General features: G+C 42.0%; 1 protein-coding gene across 9 annotated transcripts in view; it reads left to right on the top strand.

Moving 5' to 3' along the window:
- Window positions 1-12,871, top strand: part of AGAP1 (ArfGAP with GTPase domain, ankyrin repeat and PH domain 1) — a 264,345-nt gene extending 251,474 nt beyond the window's left edge. For all 9 annotated transcript variants that reach the window (XM_072121466.1, XM_072121465.1, XM_072121468.1 and 6 more), the window contains 2 exons: window positions 6,913-7,168; window positions 8,424-12,871. In XM_072121466.1, coding sequence (XP_071977567.1) covers window positions 6,913-7,168; window positions 8,424-8,639 — 472 coding nt within the window. In that variant the 3' untranslated portion in view covers window positions 8,640-12,871. The remainder of the gene's footprint in view (window positions 1-6,912; window positions 7,169-8,423) is intronic.
- Window positions 12,872-14,134: the final 1,263 nt, after the last annotated feature.

Here is a 14,134-nt window from a genome sequence, read left to right as displayed (position 1 = left end):
CAGAAACTGTGACTGTGATAATAGTCTTATATTGTTATCCATGGCCTCCCCTTTTCTAAAATTAACTTTTAAAATTATGCTAATAAGCCAGAAGGTCTTTGGGGGCAAATCCATAGCCCCTCCATGCTGTCGCTTCACAGGCTGTTAAGCTGTACAGGACCACTTCCCTCCTCCCATTGTACAACATGCAGAGGGAGGGGGAAGTGTTGAGGAAGAAGACAGTGTAACAGCCTGTGAAGCTACAGCAACTAGGGACATTGATTACACCCCCGGAGTCTTTATTGCTCATTAGCATAATTTGAAAAGTTGATTATAGAAGGAAGAAGGCGAAGGATAACAGTCACAGGGGAAGATTTATTAGAAGAGCTCAGCTTTAATTTTATAAACAGTAGTGGGAAAATGAAAGCTGAGCTCTGATTGAACAGTTCTGCCCTCAGACACTTATGATAAATATCCCCACAGGACATGGGTCTATAAGTAAGTGCCCCTGGTTTATCAGGCTTCATTTGATTGTAGATTTCATTTAATGGGTCGAACATTGATTTTCTAGCTCCAATAGAAGCTACAAGTCAAGTTTTCTTTCCCCCTAGTGAAAAAGTATAAAAAGTGATAATCCTTCATTTAAATCACAAATCATTTAAAATCTACAAAAAAACAGGTACAAAAGGTGGTAATATTACAAAAATGTCATATGTGTTTGTTTTTATTAATGAGACAACCAAAGTCAGGACAATAGAGTTTTGTGGATGTTCTTAGTTTAAAAAAATAAAAACATAAGCACAAAATAACATTTCCAGAGTTTACTCCAGGTGGACTTTTTCCGGAGCAAATATTGATAACTTATGTGTTATCACAGTGCTGTTCTCTGTAGATAAGAGAGCGATTAGCATTGGTACACAGATGCAGGCAGTCATTGCTGTGACCTCACCTACTATGACAGACGTTAATAAAATCCGGAAAGAAAGTTGAAAACTTAAATAACTTTAAAAGAATTATCTTCCTGGAAAGTGACAGAATAGAACCGATGCCGAATGTTAGGATGAATGAAGCAGGAGCCATCTGGTGGGGAGATTGTGTACTGCAGACATTTACACCGCCAGCTATTTGCTAGAAAGATGCTGGAATTTAATTAGGATTAAATAGTTACTCCTCAGAATAGAACTTTAGAATTCCATATTTTGTATTAATTTAGTCATTTTAAAAATATAAGCCTGTATTGAAAGATAAAAAGAGGGAATTTTATATTGGAGTGGTAAGTCAGGCACACATAGTCATGCTGTAGTACCACTCGTATAAGACACATAATGATTCTGATAATTACTATATCGATGACTGTGGCTGTAGCTACAACTACATCACTACTACCTTATGTACTTTACTTGCATCATGGGGTTTATGATTGTGACAGAAGACTGTGAAATCCGCAATGGATAAACATTCCAACATTCGAGTAGCAATTTAGGGTCACAATATCGATGTGATCACAATATAAATAGTCATAGATCATTAAAGGGGAAGTCACCATTGTGTAACCTTCCTAGTACCCAGGCCTTGGGCTTCGGTTCTTCATAGTCCTGCTCTGGATTTTCTGAAGAAGTTAATAAAAGATGTAAAATGAAATGCAAGTTATCCCAAAATTAGAAGAATGGAAGGACCATGTCTGGTAGGTGCAGCATGGCCATGTATTATGTCTTCTCTCCTTCTTGTATTATTAGTACATATGCAAACAGAAGGACAACTTCTATGGGGGGTGTATGAAAACATAGATGGGGTCGTCTATCAGTGGAAGGTCAACTCTAAAAAGTTGTGTGAAGCAGATGCACTTGCACCCCTCAACAGAAAACTTGGATTAAGATCCCTGAATCTATGACTAATGGCCTGTCCCAGGAATAGACCATCTTATTATTCACTACTGCTCCTCTCTGGTCTGTGGATACCCAATGTCTAGTCTCAGAGGTCATCTGCCTGTAAGATGACATCAGTATTCTCTTTTATTGAGCCCCACTTTATGACGTATAGTTGGGTTGTAGCTGACTATATATGTAAATGTATACCCCTATGACCTTCCAGGTAATTCTATTAGAGGGATTTCTATTTCTGTAAAAATTCTTAAGCAAAGGTTTATATAAAGCCGGTCTGCCTCTGCTGTGCAGACCACCATTCTGTGCCTCCCCCCTTACCTTTTGTCCCCCTCTCCCGTATGAGGGCTGCAAGTCCAGTGTAGCCGCAATGTCTGACATAATTGGATTCTGCATTCTAATCCATCTGTAAAGTATGCACTGATTAAATTAGCCTAATAGATATTATTTCTTACATGACTGCATAATTTTGTCCTGATTGGTTCTGTGCGTCTCTAACGAGCTGCCCAATTTCCTGCGCTCGCTCTCTCTCCCTCTCCCTAATGCTATAGAGATTCCTCGCAGCCTCCCTCACTACTGGGGGTGCTGGGAGTGGGAGATGTAGCAAGAAAAATCAGGATGATATATTTTTTAGATGGTTTCTGTGAGAGGGCCTAAAATACTGCCAGCAGTAGTAGATACCTGGATCTGCTTGTGAGAGGAGGCACAAGAGTATTATTAGTGTACAGATATGTGGCTGGGGGCTCTGGGGATTTGGGAGCCATTATAATAAATGGATGTTGTGTCATTACCATCTGTGATACATGATGGGGTAGAGCACCACATTCATCATTCCAGAAGTGTACATTACTAAAGATGGCTGTGCACATTAGATGGATATTAGCAGGGCATGTCAGCCATCTAAAGTGTATAGGAGCCTTCCAAATCTATCAAGGGGTATAAGGATTCAGTTGCCCAATACTTGTTGTTGGCAGCGTTTTTCGTCTTTCCCTATTCAGAACACAATCATACTTAGCTGGAGCTCAACACCCTTCACCCTCCTCCAGGTAATACACCCTACTAGCCTCCAAATTGTTACATCTTCTACTGTGTCTCTGGGGGTCCAGTATTAGATTAGAGCCTGAGCCTGTTGTACAGGGGTGGCCCAATCCAGTACTACCGTTGAAGGTATCACGGGCATTCTCTATCAGTCTACCTCACCAACCTCACTCACAGAAATCTTACACATATGCCACAATAGAGGGAATTCATCATTGTAGTTATGTCAGTTTCCAGGGTGCACGCCAGCACTGGGCACACCCGGGCAAGTGCCATAAGGCTGAACATAAAGAATCAATGGGTGTGAGGAGGGCTGTATCTAATGAATCCATAGAGGGTGAGGGGGCTTTATATAAAATAACCATGAGGTTCTGTTTGGGATGATAAACTAGGGAATATTTTAGGGAATTGGAGTCTGTTGTAGTTTCTGAATTTTTAATACTGCAACGTTCACTGCAAAGGGGCCCACGGAGGCTCTGTCCTTTAGGGGCTTACTGAAACCTGGAGCCGACCCTGATTGTCCCAAATGCAGTTTTGTACAAATATTAGCAACTATATTTTGTGTGATATTTGCCTGCCTTCTTATGCCAGATTTATCCAGTGGATCCAGATGTGATATACAGATTTATGAAGTGCATGATTTAGCAGCAAGTTCACTTCAGTCACCTGGAAAACTTTGGAATCGGTTTTGCAGAAATATATAAATTTCTGCTACAAGGTGAAGACATATTGCAGGGTCTATGATGGGAACCCTGAATACTATTGGTGTTCAGGACCACCCACTGGACACTTAACGGCCTGTGTGCATTTGTTTTAAAAGTTTGACGTCTCCTGTACCTGCCATTATTATTGGTTTTATCCAGTCTACAAAAAATATGCATACTGTATATGTAAAGAAAGAGACTTTGTAAATATTCTTTAATAAAAGTATCCTTTTGTACATATGGTTCTACAGAGACATGATTTGTATAGGAGCTGTACAGAATACTAGCAATATTTTAATCAAAACTATTTACCATACAAAGATTTTTTTTTTTTTTATATTACATACCTTGGAGCTATATGTACATTATAATCTTTGGTTACAGATTAGTTATTCTGCTTTTGAATAGAAGTAGGGGGAATAATATTTAGTCATGTAGCAGAGGATTAGAAGCGAGTGAACTGCGCCGCGTGTTTTATGTCATCGCCATTGAGCGTGTGCCTGTGTCAGGAGCCCCTGACTATCCTGTAATAAGGCTAATAGATTTGCTTTATTTAATCATCAATGTTTCTGCTGTTCTCTGGGCTCCATAAAACATTCGGCAGGTTGGTAAAACACTGATTTTATTGATCAGGCACCTCTGGGATATTTATGTGTGGAGCCCCTGTTAGTACATAAATCCACGGATACCTCCCACCTCCTGTAAGTGAGCGGCGGAGCGCTGCGGGGCAGGCGGCTGAGAGTAGTCAGTGACACATCAATATTACACAGACACTACACATCATTCTGCTGCCGGATACATTCATGGAATCTGGAAACCTGTAAAATGTAGTAGAAGGATTATATGCCGCACACATAATCTGCTCGCTGTAGCATATACATCCTCTCACCATTCCTGTCCCTGTTCGGCTTCCTCCACCCTTAGCAACCTAGCCCAGTGAGGAAAGCATGCGGCCCCCAGCCAGCCATCTGCTAAAACACTTCCTGTGCCATAGACTGGGCTCTCCCCCTGCAGAGACGGCTTCCCCCCTCACATTGTCTCCAACTCTTCTTCCGACTCCTCTTCCTCCCAATTCCCTTTAGCTGAGGCAGGATGGCACTGGCTCCAAATTCCTTGCAGCTAGGACCCCCGCAACCCCCTTCCTGTTAATAACCACAGGTGAAAGCTCTACCTGCAGTTTCCGAATTATTATTTTGAGTCTTCTGTCTCTTTACTAAAACTAAAGAACATTCCTAGACCTTTCATCACCATCCACCATCATACTCGGTGAACGGGGTCTTCCCATTTCAGCAGATTAATGTTATTGTTTGTATGATGAAAAATGATACAGTTTTCCAATATACTTTCTTTGTCAATTCTTAACGGATTTTCAGGATCTCTGCTTGCTGTCCTTTAGAAATCTTCATTGTCTATTTCTAGTGAGTATAAATCTTTCCAGGGTCACACAGGTGCGCGGCTCGTTATAACACACAGCTCTGATTACTGTGATATAACGAGCTGTGATACTAACGAGCTGTGGACCTGTGTGACCATGGTCAGATTTCTGTCAACTGGAAGTAAAGATAGAAGCTTTCTATAAAATGACAGCAAGCAGAGATGAAGAATGGATATAGAAAGTATCGTGGAAAATGGTATAACTTTTCATTAGTCAAACGATAACATTTATTTTCTGAAATGGGATTAGCTAATACACAGCTAAACATACATCTCAGATATTTTGTACATTTTTCAAAGGAAGACAAGTCGAATGATGTATCTAGGTTGTCCCCCCAAAAGGCCAGTCACTGACTAATGCAGTTATTGGTCAACATCATTACTGCAGCCAATTAAACCGGCTGATGGGGGCTCCAGAGCAGCTGTGCTGGAATGTAGAGGAGATTGCAGAGGACTATTGCAGATTTTATTCTTTTTTTTCTTGATATCAGAATAGGAGATCAAAACAACAGAGAGATCCGGCTAGGTGGAGGTTGTACCTACCCCTGCGAATGCTGGAACACAATCCACTCCAATACTGGGAAGATCTAAAGTGTTTTGTAGTGAAGCCAGCAGTCATACAGGGGAGAGGGTTACATTTCATTATGTTTTGCTTAATTTTTTGGAATTCAGATACATTTACTCTTTTGTTAAGAGAGACTTTATCTCCTGCCTTACCTGCGCCATTCATTGTCTAATGACCAGCGATTAGCTCTGTGTAGAAACCCATTCACCTCCAGCAGGTAACAGTTTCCAATAACATAGTAGAAGCTTTGATGGTCTTTATTGGGCTATCCCCTGCCCATCCCACCTGCTACCCCTGTCATCTCTCCCCAGCTCCCGTGTGATGTGCTAAGAGCCCATTGTGATTCATTGCCAGGGGAGATGTGGGGTCGCTCCCGGGTCGCTCTGCATGTACAGGAAACCATGTAAAGATAATCCAGATTTACTCTCTAGAGAAGCTGTTTACACAGAGGGATTAGAAGCGGATTAAAGCTAACCTGACACTAGATTACCTCCAAGAGTGTAAACACGGCCAGGGGTCTCCCCTCCTCAGGAGGGGCTCACTCATATAAAGAGATTAACCCATTGACTGCGCAAAGTTGAAAAACTAGTTAATTGAATGTTAGGGCCTTGCCTGGGTCACGGCATTCTGGGAATTGTAGTGCTGGGGACATTACAATTAATGTTTATAGGATCCGATGCTGCGACTTGGCGTGTCTGTATTGGTAAATACTTTTTCGCCTCATTTTATAAGGCCCCGTTCACACTATCGAATGGGGGCTGCGCAACTTTTAGCTGTATTACAGCCCCCATAGAGGTCTAGAGCCACTCGGCTTCCTATGTTGAGGGCATCGGTGAGCAGCGGTCACCCCTCCTGCTCCCGGCCGTATGCCACCCCCAGGTATGGCCCGGGCGTTCTGGAGAATATCCTTTTAAAACTCTACCTTGTCCCGTTCCTTTTATTCTTCATACAAATATATGAATAAATGGAGATTTGGGTGTTAGTTTGGGTTTGTAATTACATATCATCTTTACAGTTTGTGTAGGGCACACTACAAGGAGAACAGTAACGCCCAGTTGTCAATTTTCTCCTAAAAACAGGAGCAGCACATTATAGATTGATGAGAACAGACGCAGAGGTGGTTCTGTTTCGTGCTTGATATGAACCATGATATTATTACTGTGCGCTGAATGCTGACATGTATGTGCAGTTTATAGATGACATACTGGATGGTTTTGTTGTATATAGATAAGAGCTCTGTTCTATAGAATATCCTCCTCCTATAAGTATCCGTGTCTGCACCTTGTGATTTTACCTTTCAATTTTCCACCAGGGAGGAAAAGGAACGATGGATCCGAGCAAAATACGAGCAGAAACTTTTCTTGGCACCTCTGCCCTGTCGAGATTTGCCCTTAGGACAGCAGTTGTTGAGGGCCACAGCAGAAGAGGACTCGAGGACAGTAATCCTACTCCTTGCACATGGCTCCCGGGAAGAAGTGAATGAAACCTGCGGAGAGGGGGACCGGCGCACGGCCTTGCATCTCGCTTGTCGCAAGGGAAATGTGGTACTCGTGCAGCTGCTTATATGGGTGAGTACTGGAAAGACATCTAAGACGACCTACCATCATGCTTGGCAATGCACTCATACAGGCAGGTGCTGCCGGGTACAGATTTTACTAATCTACTTGCTTGTCCGGCTGGTCAGGCATATCAAAGAGGAAATGGTTGCCAAGTGACAGCCCAATTTCAATTATTTTCAGTGTATGGAAACATCTTTGTGCTTTGAACCTTCTATGATGCCAGACTAAATGGGGTTACACGCTGTATTTTGGGTGCTTTAATCCTGGTATGGAACATAGTCAATTCAGTAAGCAATTCTGCAGCAGACGTCTCAGTAATGTACTGGGCGAGCATTAGAGGCGCCGCAGCTTTTGCATATGGTGGATATGAGACGAATCATTACCTTTACCATAAGTGTATATGATTTTTAACAACGAGTTTACTTTTTTATTAAACCTCAGCTGTCAGATATTGAGCAACCACATATACAGGTATCTTACTATGGCATTGTATTGATTGTCCGGTTTGTACCATACACAGCTGTACACAGTATTAGGTATTGGCCCTGGAGATCTGTGTAATCATATTTGTGTGTGTGTTAGTAGCAGCAGGACGGTGGAAATGCATTTATATTCCGAGTTGTAGCTGGACATAGAGCACTGGGAGAATCTCCTCACACTGCTGTGTTCTTAGATCTCTGCATTCAGACTACTTACCCGCTGTAATATCTAGTCATGGAAGAACGCCCTACTTGTAGTGAGCAGGGAATGGATAACAAGTGCCCCAGTCCTTCATATTGAAAGGACATTTTCTTTACAGAACATGTATAGAGGGTAATATATTTCCCATTTATAGATTTTAATATGAAGTAGTATAGTTTTATCACAGTATACATTGGATATGGACACTGACTGCTATGCACACCCCTCTAGTTATAAGGCCCCATGCACATTACAGTAAACAGCTAAGTATCTAATGTACATGGTGGTCAAAAATCAATGCAAAGGAAGAACTTACATGGTAAATGTAGCATAGCAGTTACTCGTGCTTTATCGGCTCCATATAAACTTTGCATGAATCTGAGCTGAGAGCTTACATCTCATTCTATCATTCTTATCATTCTAAGATTTTTTCTGAATTTTATCCTGCAAGAAAGATAGACAGAATCTTATATAGAAACTCTATGGGGAAGCAGAGCAGTGAGTCACAGCTGCTAGGTGGACTGGAAAAAAGCACAATTTGTAGAGCAGCTGTATATATAAAACATCTTTTTTTCTCCTCCAGTACGGTGTGGACGTGATGGCACGGGACTTCCACGGCAACACAGCTTTAGCGTACGCCAAGCAAGCTGTGACCCCAGAGGTGCGGGATCTTCTGCTGCAGTATGGCTGCCCCGATGAACAGTTTGTGCTCATGGCTACACCAAACCTCTCCCGGAAAAACAATCGCAACAACAACAGCAACACAGGAGGTGGAGGACTGATGCCCACCTTAATCTAATGGGATCATGTGAAAAGGAGACAGACTGGAGCACCGCTCACCCCTCTCCGCAGCGCAGGGGGTGGAGCCACCAATGACATGGGAGGCGTAAAGAGCACGGAGAGCTGAACAAGGGGGAGAAGAGACTGAGCCTTCACTAGAATTTGGGAGGCAGGAGGAGGAAGGGAGGCCGAGAGCTGTCAGTTATGTGCACATTTCACCTCTACCCCAGCAGAACACTTAGGCTCTGCTCTCATCTGACAAGCACTGCTCCACATAAATCACACGCAGGCACTGAGTTTGTCAGGTTTGAGGCTCCAATGATGCTATGTGTCAAATCACTTGGAGCTAATCTGTCCTCAGAGAATGCTGGCTTCATTACACTTGTATAGTTGAGTTCCCTCAGCCTGTACCGCTGTTTAATAGGACATGATTACTCATCATGTAGAAGGGAGCATATTAGCCGAGGAGGAAGCTCTCTCCACGCTCCGCTGATTACAGGGATGTGATTGCAATATTCTTACAAGAATCATATTAGGAGAGACATTCTGGGCCCCATCTTCAGACTCCTTGTCATAATCTCGCTGCGCTTTAAAGCGTTTTGTTCCCTCAAAATGTATAACCCCTCCCCAAAAAAATATAGGGACAAAAAAAAAGGGGGGTGCGCTGAGAACAGCTGTTTTTTAAAATTTGACTTCAGATACATTTTGCTGCGTGAGATGGGAATTTTTCTGTAAATCTGTTATTTTTTACTTAATTTACGGAAATAATTGAGTTTGATGGAACAATGTCGCCGGCCATCTGAGGGGCTTCTGTCGCGTGGCTCCGGTCCTAAAGCACACGCATTGCGCCCATTGTTTCGCTACATCTGGGTCACATCGCCTAGCTGATTTACAAACCACATAAAAACTGAAGCTGAATAAGTGAAGTGGTTACATGGTTGAGTGCCTTTATATATTTTTTCCTTAAAGGCACTAATTAGAAGTACTTACTGCGCTATGGAAGATGTTATCATGGAGAACACACACTGTAGAAGTCTCATCCAGCTGTACTGTGTACATAGATACTACACCACTATATATTGTTATGGCATTACAGAGTTTAATATGGAAGTATAAAGTAAGCCTTCCACATCCTATAGTCAGACCACTGAGACCCCCATCAATAGTAAAGCCCCTTTAACACCACTACAAACCAAGTGTAGATTTACAATACAGCCTCGGTCTGTGTGACTTCGTAGGGTTAGGTCATACCAGAGCAAAAGCATTTTGTTTTGCTACAGACATTAGACCTTTGCCTGTTAAAGGGGTATTGCAGGACTTTCATTTTGATCATCTATTCTTAGGCTAGTTAATAATAACAAGAGTCCACCACCAGGCATCCTCACCGTCCAGTGCTTGGAGTAGTCTGGTGAGTGATGTCTGTGATGTTATGTCCATTGGTCACTGTTTGCTTCAAAATCCCATTCTAGTGAATAGAGTTGAGCTGCAATACCTAGCACAGCCACATTACAATGTACAGTGCTGTGCTTTAGCCTGATTGCCCACAAGTGAGTCAGTCCAAGAAATACGCTCCCGGACTGAACTGACATGCTGAGTTCAGTCCAGTGGTACGAACCACCATGTGCAAATTTAGTTTTTTGGACCAAACTTGTTTGTGGGCAGCCGGCCTTAGTCCTCGAGCACACAGGCAGATGTTAGCCGGGCGAACATCCAACCAGGTGTAGGAGGGAGGGTGGTTGAGCTCTCCTCACCCCTCCCCTCTCCATTGAAAGCCGAGCACCTGGTGCTGCACTATGGCAGAATATAGCAAGTCCTATATTTTCCAGTGCGGTTACACAGACGTCTATGGGGGGGGGGGGAATTGTGTGTCCGGATTATGGTCCCCCGACCGTTCATGTGCATGAGGCCTTTCTTGGAGGAAGCTATAGCACCCATATAGGCGCCTTCTTCACTTCAAGCAGCTGATTAGTAGTAGTCCCCCCCACCCATCTTATTTTGCTGAGGAGGATTAACTCCCGAACATAGATACATTTAGATACAAATGGTTGCGTTCGGTAAGTACTTGTGCCTTGTTAACTGGCAAAATACGTTTCCAAGCACTTCAAATGCAACATTGAATGATGCCCAAGAATAGATGAGCAAAAAATAAAAAACTTTGAATACCCCTTTAAGTGCAGCCTCACCTGAAAGGGTGTTGTAATATGTTACTTTCCTTTTGCTATTCGGACAAATTTAAAAAACCGCTTTGGCAATAGGAAGCAACCAATGGATGAAATTGTAGTTAACTTACCACCAAACCACTATCAATGTTATTAAAGTTGGTATTTTGTGATGTGTTTTCTATCAAGGGCAAGTCCTATTTACAATAAATGTGCAAAGGAAGAGTGAAAAGCACTCAGCCATGTAACCTGCTCACCCCGATATTCCAGGCATATTGGTAAAGGTTGTATGGATCACACTGGCTTTCTCCATAGATCTAGACAAAAAGGTAACCATATTCCATCTGTAGTCCATTCCTTGTGTGCACTAGTGGTTGTATAACAGAGCAAGACTTCCCAATCTTGTATTCTATGCGTTTACTTATTGAAGTAGATGGGATTCCACCACCACAATCTGCATGCTGGATTGAATATGTGGCCAGTTACTATTGGTAAATGGAGTCACTTGACTTGGTACAAGCAGCGTTCACCTTTTTTTTCCATGTACCTCTATATTAGTCTTTATGCATTTCTGAGATAGCCTCAACAATGGGACATCTGCCCATCCTCAGCTTCCCATATGGAGTGCAGGCAAGATCTCATAAATCCTGCTGATGGTGCATAAGCCATGAACACCATTATTTCCTTTCTGTGTGAAAAGAGGACGACCCTGGTCATTGTACAGAGATTTGCCAATGTGTTGGACACGTCTCTGTGTAATGATGGACTCTTTGGGCATTAGAAGTGCTTACTATCTACTCTATAGGACTGTTATTTTCCCAGTAATGGGATCAGGTTGTAGAGACAGGCCATGTATAACCAGTCTTGGCTGAACATGGCTTGAGATAGAAAACCATGTGGACAAGTAGAGCATGGTGTAATATGGAGGAGGACAAAGACTGATAGTAGGGTCTACAGATGCTCCAAAAATTTCATGTGATTTAGTTTCTCCTTCTCTAAAACCTTCATCCCTTCCCCCACCAGTAGGTGGCTTACAGCCACTTACCAACTCTGTCCATTGAAACAAATCATAAGCCACAGGGAGAAGGAATGGGTGGGATTACAGCTGAGGAAGGTTCATAGTCAATTAGTGATCTAGTCAATAGCAGTCTTTGCCCCAATTTGTAGATTTGCACTACGCAATTTGACCCCAACCCCCCCTGGTTTGCCACTATATCCCCATTGTCAACCACATGTGTACGTAGCACTTTTTCTAAGTATGGGAGATGTGATAACTGCTTTGGTTTATTCTGTTTCATACAATTATTCTGCCATCTGACGTTGGCATCACAGGAAGAACTCATGTCTTCAGACTTGTTGTAGAATCACGGCCTTGACCATGGAGAGGGATATATTATACACTGCATGCTATGACATATCCGTGACCAAATAATCTAAGGAACCAGTCTTCACGAGAGGAGCGATTAGCTGGACGTACAATGGCATCCCAACCATAAGAATCTCTCCGCCATGAAGCAATATAATTATTTAGATCTCACTCTGTTTTGGACACCCAAGATGCCAACAAAATAAAACACTACAGATATTGGAGGGGATCCTTGAGATTTTCTACAAGCCGTGAACCCCTAATCTCACCAAGCCAACTTTGGCCAACGGAGCACAAGTGGTCATTTTGTTTTCTCCTGTATAGAGTGTGAGCACTACAGTAAAAGGGAATAAGTGTGTCCTAAGATTGAGAAGAAGTGGGAGCTGGATACCGCGTGTTGTCATCTCCCTCTGGCAGAGAGTCCATCTCCAAGACATCCACCCCATGAACTTGGGAGGGGCACTTTTATTTAATTTTTTTATCTCTTCTGACCAGATGTGGAGCTAGATTCTGCCCCTGAGTAGTGTGTATCTTATGACTATGACTCTGTACAACCGATATGCAAGGTGTATACGGCAGAGTTCTTATTTTTATTTTTTATTTTTTCGGTGTCTTATTGATTATGTTGTCTAAGTTATACAGAATTCTTTTGTATCGTGTCTTATTAGAGGATGCAAAATGTATGTAAAATAAAAACTGAGGAAAAACTATTTGAATAGAAACAAATTCTCGTGGTTTGTGGATTTTTGCTATTCTGACATCTTAATATCATGACATATTTGAGTTGTCTCCTCAAACTTTGTACTTAAAGAGTAACTTAACCTTTGAGGCGTGATAATAGTAAACTTTGTAATAAGCTGCTACTCTGTGCTTTTTTTCTGCTTCTTTCTCTTGTAGTGAGCAGTGTGTCTGAACGAATTCTGAGCTCTGTCCACTTCAGACAGATAAGGAGGCTAATGATTACATTTCTCCATACCTGGAGCATATTTCCCTTGATGATTAATCTCTCTGGGGAGATTAGATTATCAACAGACTGTCTCTAAAGAGTAAAGTCTTTAGACACTTTATCATGTTCCTTTATTTCTCAGCTGCCAGGATACAGGACAGAAAACTGATTTACACAAACTTCTTGAACAAGGAAGAAAGGAAGGGGGAAAAAGATGGATACAGGAACAGATTTACTTACTATAGTATATTTTAAAGTTTACTTTTATCACCTGCACTATTTATTTGGAGAATTTGGTCAAATGTTTACATTCACTTTTTAAGGTCTGATAACATCACATGGTTATGGAAATTTAAAAAAAAAATTATGCCGGAAACCTGTCATCAGCAATTAGCTTAATAAACCACTACCAGCATGTTGTCAAACATCGTAATACCTTCTAGTTTTTGTTTCATGACCCAGTGTGGTGGCATAAATCAGAAAATCTACTTTAAAGTGAAAATTGGTTGTATTAAGTCAAGGAGGCGGAGAGTTTAACAGTAAAGTCAAGATAGGGGGTTCCGAACGCCTCCTCCTATGTGATTGACATCATGCCTCGGACTTGGGGAGATCTGTTTGGTGATATCTCTGGATGCAGGACCATGAATTACAGTAATGGGGGATTTCTGTGGAAGAGAGAGTGTGTTAAAATCTTTGCCTCCTTGACTGAATACAACCAATTTTTTTTTCTGGATGATGCCACCAGACTAGGTCATGAAAGAAACACAATCTGGAAGATGTTCAGTTGCTTGCCAACATAATGGTAGTGGTTAGGGCAATTTCTGCTGACAGGTTCCCTTTAAAAATGTGGGTTTATCAGTTTATCAGTCCAGTCTTTGTACCACACACAAACTCTGATAAGTTTGGATGACCAGTACCTGGTGGCCTTAGATTGGTCTGTGTTCATAAAAATGTTGGGGCATCATCCCAGAATCTTTTAAAAATGTCAATAATTTAGCACACCATTTGAATAAAATGTCAGACCCAGTTATTTAAAACCTGAA

The sequence above is a fragment of the Engystomops pustulosus genome, chromosome 8 (genome assembly GCF_040894005.1).
Source record: "Engystomops pustulosus chromosome 8, aEngPut4.maternal, whole genome shotgun sequence".
NCBI classification, from domain to species: domain Eukaryota; kingdom Metazoa; phylum Chordata; class Amphibia; order Anura; family Leptodactylidae; genus Engystomops; species Engystomops pustulosus.
The sequence above is the reverse complement of the archived record's forward strand: the minus strand, read 5'-3'. Positions and strand labels throughout refer to the sequence as shown.